This window comes from Pogonomyrmex barbatus, unplaced genomic scaffold, assembly GCF_055798465.1.
Source record: "Pogonomyrmex barbatus isolate J1 unplaced genomic scaffold, ASM5579846v1 scaffold6, whole genome shotgun sequence".
Classification (NCBI taxonomy): Eukaryota; Metazoa; Arthropoda; class Insecta; order Hymenoptera; family Formicidae; genus Pogonomyrmex; species Pogonomyrmex barbatus.
In genome coordinates this window covers 3034776-3045640 of record NW_028297160.1, presented here as the reverse complement: position 1 = coordinate 3045640, position 10865 = coordinate 3034776, and the positions used below count along the sequence as shown (strand labels likewise).

Here is a 10865-nt window from a genome sequence, read left to right as displayed (position 1 = left end):
TGGTATTGAGCAATAACGAAATATCCGATCTCTGCAAAGTGCACGCTACAAACTCGAGCCGTAGGCACAGTAATCGAGCATTACTGTATTATTCTATACACTGTGTTTCCTTATCCGTTCGATATCTCGCGCTGAAAGATTTTCAGTTGCAATGATTGAAAATTGCACTTTGTCGACGGGGGATCACGTTGATCGGCGTTTCGATCGGCAATCGTAATGCTGTAGAAAATTCTGAGCTGACACAGAACGGAAAAGAAGAAAAAGAAGCCGAAATATAAATACGTCGCAATTTTAAAATTGTTCTCTACGTTAGTTTTTACTTAAAAATACATAATTTTGTAAGATGAATTAAATAATTTTAAATAATTAATTAAACAGTAGTTTTATAAATTAATTTTATAATATAAAAAGTATTTGTTAAAAAAAATATGTTAAAAAAAGTATATAATATTTGGTGTCACATTGTGTATTAGCGCGAATCATAAGATATCATTGTAATCATTCGAAAGGTCCTTTTCTATCATTATGGAAGAATTTGCACCATAATCTATACTTCGAGAGACTGTAAATCTGTCTTCGTAAAATATATATAGCAGCTTGTGCCTGAACATTCAATATATAAATACGAAAGGCGTACAAAGAATAGGCTAGGCAAGTATGCATGAATACAAGAGCTCTGTTCCATAGAGAGAAAGTGATTTATTGGTCAGATATGAAGATTGGTACCCGGAATTAGTGCGCGATATATGAGATAGACTCGCTTAAAAAAAAAAAGAAAATAGGAAAAATTAAAAGAAGAAGACGTATCTTGTAGGAAGATGAATTTCAAATATCTTAGTATTTTTCAAAAAACATGGAAAATTTATTTACCGTGGAGAAAGAAGAGATTTCGAAAGGAATACGTTCCAATCGTTTCTACGACCCACTCGTTCCCCATTTCTCACTACCACCAAAAAGATTTCAGGAATTTCACTCGTAGAATTAATCACTTTGACTTCATGAGTGTGCACATTCGTCGCGTTAATAGGGTGGACAAAATAAATCTGTCATGTGGAAAAAAATTGCGAAACAATGACCACGATCAAGACTGCTTGTCCTGGATTCTGGTCTCAGTTATACGTCCGAAATGTGAATTATATCTGTAATAATGGGCGCGGCCTTTAGTTCCGGGCACTTTCGATCGAGATCAGTCAAGGACATCTACGTAACCGTTATAATTCTATAGCACAAGCACCAAGTGCCATTTTTTATGGTCTTTCGTAATATCGTACAACGGTTTACAGGCAGTGAAAGATCATTGAGTCTTTATACAGCGCGTTCCATCACGAGTAAAGTTCTCGCGCGAATCGCGAAATGAGTATATACAGTTTCTTCAGCGAATTTTAAGAAATCCCCAAAGTTCACTTCTCTCCCATTAGTCTAATATTTTTATTTTTGTGCGTAGAACGTAAGAGAGTTCTGATATTACCGATACGTGTGCAGAATCTGTTAAAAACTGAACGCGAATGAATAATTAAGCTATGCCTCATTATCGCGCAGGTGGAGCTTCGAATGTTTTCGCAGGGATCTTCAATCTTCCTGGTGATAAGAGCACCAGCTTCTGACTCGACGGTGTTCGGTGAGATACGAGGGCGTGGATGTCACGAATGAGCCAATCACTTTCTTCGCCGCCTTGCAAAGAGAGATTTGCGAGACCGTGTGTCGCCTGTGTGTGTCCATTAAACTCCAAAGTCTTGGAATGGTCTCGATCGGTGTAGGTGTGCTGTCCCTACAGTGCACGATTGTGCACGTACGAGTAAAAGTGACATATGTGTCTCGTTACATAATACATTCGAGTTGTATTCTATCTCTTAGGGATTTAAGTTCTAACAAGGTGATGCTGGGAAATTGGATTAGTCCGTGTTCAGCCGGTAGAACTCGTGGTACACACGCGGCATACCTCTCCTCGTGACAGTTGATGCTAGTTGATCGCGAATCTGACCAATTCGATCGTTCATTTTCTTCGAGTGTGCGACTGAAGCGGGGTGATTGCTTCAATTTACCGTGTTTCAACCTTTAAACATGAGGTAGGTGAGATATGTGAAAACAGATGTAAAAGCTATAAACAAAATTTAACTTCGAAATTTCTCACGCAATAATCATCTTAATCTTTCGTTTTTCATATTTCATTTGTCGTCTATACTTGCAATTTAATTTTCTAAATAATCAATTTTTTTACAAGTAAACTTAGTCTATCAAAAATTTATCTTTCTCCTTTTTCTCTTTTTGAAATTTTTCTCCCTTTGGCACTCTCAATTTGATGACAATGCCAATCCTCTATAGAGAAAAGATGTCAAATCGATGAGATATGTTGCTCGTTTGAGGAATGTTTCAACGTGTGACTTTAAAGATGATTCCGTGAATGTCCCTTTAAAACTGATTAACTTAATTATTCGTCTGTTCTTCAACTTTTTCCAGGCACGTATTGTTCGCTACGGTCCTGTCGCTGCTGGGCGTCAGAGCAAAGGCGAGAACACTGGAAACGATAGCGCAATGGCCGGTGCTCGATTACGCGTTGCCGCAAAACGACCACGGATTTCAGTATCAACCAGAAAATATAGTGATGTCCGGTATCGAGATAGCCTGGGACCGAATCTTCGTCAACACGCCCAGATTACGCGCCGGCGTGCCGGCCACTCTGAGCTTCTTCCCCAGAAAAATACCGTTGGGAAGCAGCCCGCAGCTCCAGGCGTATCCCTCGTGGGATTGGCATGGTGCAGGGAAAGGAGACATCAACTGCACCAAGTTGATCTCCGTGTATCGCAGCAGGTTGGACAGATGCGACCGACTGTGGGTCGTTGATGCAGGCGTCATGACGTCGATTGACGATTTCATGCCTGTTTGCCCGCCAAAAATTGTGGTGTTTGACTTGAAGACCGATCAAGTAGTCCGCCATGTCACCTTTCCACGTGAGGTGAGCAGAATGACATGTTTTTGTGATAAAATAAATAAAACGCATCAGTAGAGAAGAATTCAACTTACTACTAATCGCGTGTGTAAAAGATCGAAAAAATATATAAGGAAATAACTTTTACAAAATCAAAAATAAATATAATATTTTTTAATAAAATCAGGTTTTTTTTGTTAGTTTGTTTATAGTTATTTATAATTGTTTATTTATAGTTGTAGATATTATTTATAGTTTATAGATATTTATATAATGTGCAAATTATATTTTTTTTATCTTAAAAATGCGCTAATAAAAGTCAGTATTAAAAAATGTTAAACGTGAGGAAATCGATTTAATTTACAATTATAAATATAATTGAAAACCGGTTTTAAGTACAAGTACACAAGTTTGTGTAACAAGTTAGACTTATCTGTCACAGAAATAAGTATGGAGACAACGACCATTCATTATATCTGATGGCCTAGAAAATAACTTGTTTTTAAGATATTTTTACGCAGGATTATAAAAATAATTGTTTCTAGTAATTATTGTTATGGGTCTTTTTCTTTAGGTATTGAGACCGGATTCCTTGTTAACCAATATTGTTATCGACGAAGTCTCGGCGAAAACCTGCGATGACGTATTTGTTTACATGACTGACACTCTTGGTCCAGGTCTTGGTTGTTTATTTTTTAATTAGCTATTTTTTAATTGACTATTTACACTACAGTATATGCTATATTTTAAATATAATAATTTTTTATTAATTTTTTTAAATAAGTGATTTTTAAATAAGTGATCTCTTAATAAAGACATATATCTTTTTTTTGCTCTTTTTAAAATGTAGTGTTTTCAAGACATTGGGAGAAAAAAAAAGAATTCAAATATCTTTTTCTTAAATTTGAAGATACAAAAAAATAGATATCACGTAATTTAAAATTGCATTGTTTATGAGATAAGAATAGTAACAAGTAAATAAAATTTACTCAGAAAGTACAAATTTTAAACATAAAAGTCTATATGTTTAGTTTCAATATGATTTGTTAAGTATTTTGAAAGTTAATGCAATTATTAGTTATTGCAGTTTTTTGTAATGTTTAAAAAAATGAAGAAAGAATTATTAAAAATGTTAATTAATTTCTTAATTATTTCTAAACAGTTTGTTAAAAATTTTCAAAACTATATAAAAAAAGGAATCAAGCTTATTAATTTGATATAATATTTGATAGTTGGTGATAGAATATTAATTAATCAAAAATTATTATAAAAATTTCTAAGAATTAAAGAATCAAGAGCAAAATTTGGCAAAATTTGTATATAAATTGTTGACAACATTTTTTATATTTTACATTTATTATTATTTTATTTAACTTGTTTACTTTTTATTTAGATTTAAAACTTTCATTTTCTTATAAGCTATATATATATATATATATATATATATATAAAATTAAGAAAATTGCAAAACTTTTCCAGGGATTCTTATCTTTGATGGTGCTAGAGATAGAAGTTGGCGAGTCGTTCATGCATCCATGTTTCCTAATCCAGATTATGCAAGTTACAAAGTAAATATAAAGATTTTTTTTCTAAAATATAAAATAATATAAATTAATAAAATTAACATTTTAATTTTTTTTATAAGAAAATATTAATATTTTAAAATATTCAAATTTATATTAAATATAAAATCTTTATTATATAATATGTAATATAATATAATTAAATATACAAAATATATAAATAAATCAATTATAAAAATAATTGTAGAAACAAAAACATAAAAATACTAACTTTATCAAAATAAAAGTATGTAAATAATTTATATTAATTGTTTTTAAAATAGTAAAAGCATAATTAGAAAAATATAATTTATGTTTTAAAACAATTACTTGAATAATATAAATAATTTTAAATTTGCTAAAATTTAAATATCAATCACACATAAATTATTTTCAATTTATTATGATATGTTCAGTATATTAATGTTCGTAATTTTTTTCATCATTGGTTATTATAACTTATTTATTAATTAGAAGAATTAAAATGTATATTGTATGTAAACATAATTGATGTTCATAATTTAGAAGTTGTTAATATGGAAATTGTTTAACAATTTGATACATATACTTAATAATAAAATAAGGTACCTCATCTAATTGAAAATCATAAATTATCTATTACATTAATTAAATTCATGATTTTATCTGTTTACCTGAAAGATATGCAGTAAAGTGAATAGAGTTACGAACGTGCTTTTTACTCAAGAATCATTGTTCCATTAATCTTTCGCTGCAATAGAATCTATCTTTTAATATATCTAATATAAAATTTTTGAAATATTTATTTGACTCTTTTTAAAATAAGATGTAATATTAATCTTAAATTATATATAACAAATATATTGTAATATTAATCACAAAAATTTATTATTGTTTTTTCTTGTTACAAATAAAAACTAGAAAATAAGGTGTAATAATATTCAAACTGAGAGAGATAAATTTTATTAATATAATTTGACATTACCGTGATTAACATCACGGAAATTATTCGGGAATAAAATGATATATATATATATATATATATATATATATATATATATATATATCACTTTTTGCTATATTTATAACATATAAATATATGTCGCTGCATAGGACTAATAAAGTTTCTTCAATTATACAAATCTCGTTCAATGTTAAATAAAATAAATATATCTCTAGATCGGAAGCGACACTTTCGAATTCTTGGATGGCATAGTGGGAATAGCATTTTCACCAAGACTCGGGACTGTCTACTATCAACCTCTGGCAACCGATAAAATCTTCAGCGTGCCCACCTCGGCTCTGCAGGCCGGACCGCTACCTTTCGATGAACAGTTACCTGTGACCTTGGTCGGCAGTAAGTCGAGTCAAGGTCTGGCACTGGTCGTGGATCCTCGGGATGACACGATCTTGTTCTCCCCCTTAACCGAGACCGCGATCGCATCGTGGCAACCGCGAACGAACGAGCAAAGGTACGTACTATACGTGACTTTATATGAAACTTTATACAAGTATTACATTACAAGATTTATAGGATTATAGAATTTAAAGAATTTAATAAATCATGCATGTAATGTTATATTACGTAAATAAATGTTTCGAAATTAATGCTATCGAAAATGTGTCAAAATATCATGTTTCTTCTATCAATAAATAAAAAAAAAATACATTTTGCTTTACAATATATTATTATGAGAGAGATTATTATTATTTAATAAAGTTGTAATCAGGAAAATAACAAGACTTACATAAGGCATATTATGGATTACATACTATGTCATGCAAACCGGTTCCATTTTAACCAAATGATCGCAACAAGTTGATCGCGAGTAAGGTGAATACACTGTTAAGTTAATTTTATACATATTTCCTGTGTTACAGTGCCATGCCATTAGGAATTCCCATAAGGAAAATAACGTTACAGCAGTCATTTTTAATCATGAAGACATTTTTATTAATTTTAATTGAAGAAAGAAAAAGATTTGTAAATATTTTATTTCCTCTGCTCTTTTATTCTTTTATATTCGATAGCATGATTTGTCAGAAGTATATATGACAAAATATATGAAAGATAAACAACGTTTCTGTCATTTATGTAACTTGACGTAACTTGTGATTTAATGAGCATAATTAATAAATTTGTTAAAATTGAGGAAACAATTATATTCTTATTACAATTATTTGTATATATTATATCTATATATACGCACGTACAAATTATAGTTATAATTTTAATTTTACAACTTTTGTTATAATTGTTGTTATAATTATAATTAAAATTTTACTATTTCTTTTGCATTTCTTTTTCCAGGATACTCGCTTATAGTCCAGAAGAATTACAATTTACTGCTGAAATTTTGTGGGCAAAACATGACAATGGTAATTTTTGGATAATGTCATCGAGATTTCATAAGTTCTTCCTCAAAAATATTGATATTCATCAGATGAACATCCGTATTATGAGAATCAAAGGAAATACTCGCGCGCAAATCTCAACTGCATTTAATCAACGCATTGACCCATATTCGTTACATTATTACAATAATACTCTGGGATTATAAAAAAAGATATTAAAACTGTTAAGATTACAGAAATTGTAGAAAATTGTAATAATAAATAATATTGATGTTTATAAGAAATATTATAAACAAAGTTTAATTTTGAAAACAAATCTTACAGTAAAAAATAGAAAAAATATCTACAAAAGAAAGAAAGAAGTTATATATACAAAAATTTTATATTTAATATAAAATTTTTACAATATTTATGATCAAATATAAAAATTTTTTTATATTTTGTTATAAAATATATATCTTTTATAACATTTCAAAACTAAAAAACTGATGTAAAAGATTTTGTCAACTATCGCAATAATTTATTAGTTATCAAAATTATAAATATTTTAAGATAATTTTAATTTGATTTTTACAAAAAGTGATCTTTTAGAAATAATATGTTTTAATAATATGTATTCTTGTTCTATAAGAAAAATAAAAAATTATTTTGTCAAATTTGTCTGACTTAAAAATATATAGAATCAACTTAGAGTATATACTTGGAATCACTAATTCCAAATATTAATTTTAGTATCGTTTCTTACATTAAATATTTATAACAATTCTTATTAATTAAAATTAGCTGAAATACGCAATGTTTATTCAAAAGTTAGTTACTTAAAAATTGCTTGAGAGATCATTGAAAAACTACGTTTAACTCAATATTGCAAAGTTGGCAAATTCTTTTGTACGTAATATCGGTATTCGCATTCTTTCGCAATTGTAGCCTACTATGCTTAATAATTTACTTTCATCGAAAGTTGGTGTTTTATGATATTTTAATAATATTAATATTTTGCATATTTTTTCAATTCAGAAATAACATATCTCTTTATTAATATTTTTATTTATGAAACTATTTCGAATTGCACATAAGAATGTGTGTAAATAAATTTGTATATGTAAATATCAGTTGTTATAAGAAATTAAAAATAAAATAGCAAATAAAATGACACAAAATATGTAAAATATATAAAATATATAAAAAAAAAACCTTTAGCTTTTAATATATAATATCCTGTCTATTCAATTTTCTTAAAAGCAATCAAACCTGTTTCTTCAGTTAAAATATGACTATAAATATATAGTATCTCATGAATTTAATGTCAGTTGATACGTGAACAAGAGATTAGAGTGTAATTAATAAAGATAACATTTATATCGTAAAAATATAACACAATTTATTCGTTTAAAGATATCCTATTGAGTATGCAATTATATATAATTTATTTACTGACATTTTTAATCGCAGATGTTTCGTCAAGTTTATAAAGTATTATTGCTAAATAAATGTATCTTGTTGCCATTTATTTGATAAATAAATAAATTACATTTTTAGTTATATTGAGATGTAATTACATATGTAATTTCGTACAATTTTGCAATTAATTATATATGAAATATGATTTCTATAAAATGTTAGAAGTAGTTTTTTTGAAAATTATTAGAAGCAATGGTAAAATTCTTCATTAGTGCTTTAAAATTGATTAGTTCTTTAGGAAAATGTCACATTATTCAATAAAATATTATGTTAAAATGGTATCATGTATTTCTTCTTGCGTAAATTAATTTCTTTTTTTCATTATTTCTGCGTACAAAAGCATTAAAATAAAGAAATAATTGAATAATACTTAATATTTAATTAATTAATTAATTAAATAGAAAATGATAATTAATTCTTTGAAGAATATGGATTAACTATTTATATTGTGCAAACGCATGGGATAAAACGTTATTAATCATACATTATTTCCAAGTGTGTCATGTTATTTTTTGGATTACAATCGAAGATTATTATTCATTGATTTATCAAAGAATAAAATAATTGTCATCAGAATTACGCGTTAGTCTTCCATAATGATCAATGAGTTAAATGCAAATGGACGTACAATACACGTTTGTGAAGATGTTTGCATATTGTGTGCATATGCAGATATCTTTTGTACATATTCCCTATTGATTTCAAAAAGTTCCAACAAGGCATACTGGAAAAAACATTTATGCAAAATAGTATCCATTACTTGAATGACATCATCGTTTGTCTCATCGTCCTTCCTCCTTAAATTTCCTGTTAAAATGCATGACAGAAGTGATAATAAAGTGAGATAAATGGCAAAGTGTGATAATAAAACAAAAACCATATGGTGTTTCTAGGTTAAAAGAGTATAATGTCTTTTTAATACCGTGACTACACACATGATAATTTGCCGAAGTATCCATTATTATTACGTCCAAAAAGTTAAACAAAAATTCTTTATGTTATGCACTGTGTTAAAAGCAGTTAAAATACTTAATAACATAAATTTATTTATGCATATATTGTGTGTTAAATATTATAAATTAAAAAAATAATAACTTTACGTTTATGTTTACAAAAAATAATTTTGTATCATATAGACAAAAGTTTTAAAGTTGTATTTATAAGTAATATTTTATTTATTCGCTTTTGTATGAGTTAAACATTTCAGAAACGTAAGATGACATTAGCAACTTTACAAAAGAATCGCAATATATTACGTCTGCAACTCCATTATCTGTTTATTTCGCGAATTTATTAATCAGCTATTATTGTTATATTGAATCTTTATCTCTCCATATTTTTATTCGAATTCTTTTTTAACTTTAACTTTAATTATGCTATATATACTCGACTTTATATACTCTACTTTTATTATTATTGCATCATTTCAAGGTTCATTTTTTTGTAACATACATACACAGAATGTCCCCATAAATAAACATTCGCTTTTATTTTGTAAACAAAATTTATAAACAAAAAGAGATTTAACAAATATAATATGACATTAAGTGGTTCAAACTCTATTGTGAGGTATAAATATTATTTATAAAAAGATTGCCTGTGTTAATGAATGAAGAGGCATGTATTTCTTTTTCATGCTAACATAAATATTTCGACATAATAAAAATTGTAGCATTCTTCCTAATGAATACAACAATGTACGTATAACAAAATTATTTTACAATATATTTATATTTATAAGTTTTGAAATTTACGGACATCTACTACTCTTTCATTCTCGACCCTGCGTTGTGGCCAATTTTCAATTCTTGCATTAATAAATGATTATCATAACAATATATTATATATCAATTACAATTACATAGAAATACTTTAAATATATAAAGAAAAAACTCTATCATATACAGATCTCTCGGAAACACTCCCAGGAATTTTCCGAATATTATCAAAATAGATTTCAATTCCTTTTAGTATTTTGTATGTATCACTTTTTGTCTTTACAATATCACGTTTAGAACATAAAAAAACATAAAAGTTAAAGAAATATTTCGTGAATGGATTTTTTTATTTATTATGTTGTTATTTTGAATTAAGTAACATTTCAAAAGTCTTAGAGATTTTTATATACAAAAAAATATTTTTATATGTATATTACATAAATAAAAGTTTCAATGTATTATTTGAAAACAATTTTATTTATAATATTTATAATTTATTTTTTTTTATTTATGCGCTTTTGTACATTAAATATTTCAAAGACAATAGTAGCTTTGCAAAATTGAAAAATAATATTTTAAAATTAATGAAAAATTTATTCCGTGTTCTTATAACATGTATATATATTTGCAGATATTTGGCAGGAGTTTTTATAAGAATTGCAAATGAAAATTTAAAATTGACACAGAACCGGAATTAAAACGGATGTTTTTCTATCTACGCTAACTGCGTCGCAAAGTTGCTTCCAAATCGCAAATCATAGTTGATAATCATTTCATACAATTTTTTTTTTTAATGAGATAGTGTGCAACGATAATAATTGCGTGCGCAACGAGCTTATTCCGTCCTTTCTTCTCGAAGCTACT

General features: G+C 27.6%; 2 protein-coding genes across 2 annotated transcripts in view; both read left to right on the top strand.

Moving 5' to 3' along the window:
- Nucleotides 1-1019: 1019 nt before the first annotated feature.
- Nucleotides 1020-8797, top strand: LOC105427980 (dopaminechrome tautomerase). Its single transcript, XM_089082438.1, has 6 exons — nucleotides 1020-2066; nucleotides 2458-2953; nucleotides 3501-3603; nucleotides 4406-4494; nucleotides 5647-5939; nucleotides 6779-8797. The coding sequence occupies exons 1-6, from the start codon at nucleotides 2062-2064 to the stop codon at nucleotides 7026-7028; spliced, it is 1236 nt and encodes a 411-aa protein (XP_088938564.1). The 5' UTR covers nucleotides 1020-2061; the 3' UTR covers nucleotides 7029-8797.
- A 2066-nt stretch (nucleotides 8798-10863) lies between these two features.
- Nucleotides 10864-10865, top strand: part of LOC105427961 (royal jelly protein-like protein) — an 8261-nt gene continuing 8259 nt past the window's right edge. Inside the window, exon 1 of the mRNA XM_089082464.1 lies at nucleotides 10864-10865. This exon is cut by the window's right edge and continues 413 nt beyond it. The gene's annotated coding sequence lies outside the window, so the exon portion shown is untranslated.

Bases quoted from the DNA above. Each gene is read 5' to 3' on its own strand.
- LOC105427980 (XM_089082438.1), top strand. The intron at 3,604-4,405 runs GTCTTGGTTGTT...AAACTTTTCCAG, and splicing joins GACTGACACTCTTGGTCCAG to GGATTCTTATCTTTGATGGT. The intron at 4,495-5,646 runs GTAAATATAAAG...ATATATCTCTAG, and splicing joins CAGATTATGCAAGTTACAAA to ATCGGAAGCGACACTTTCGA.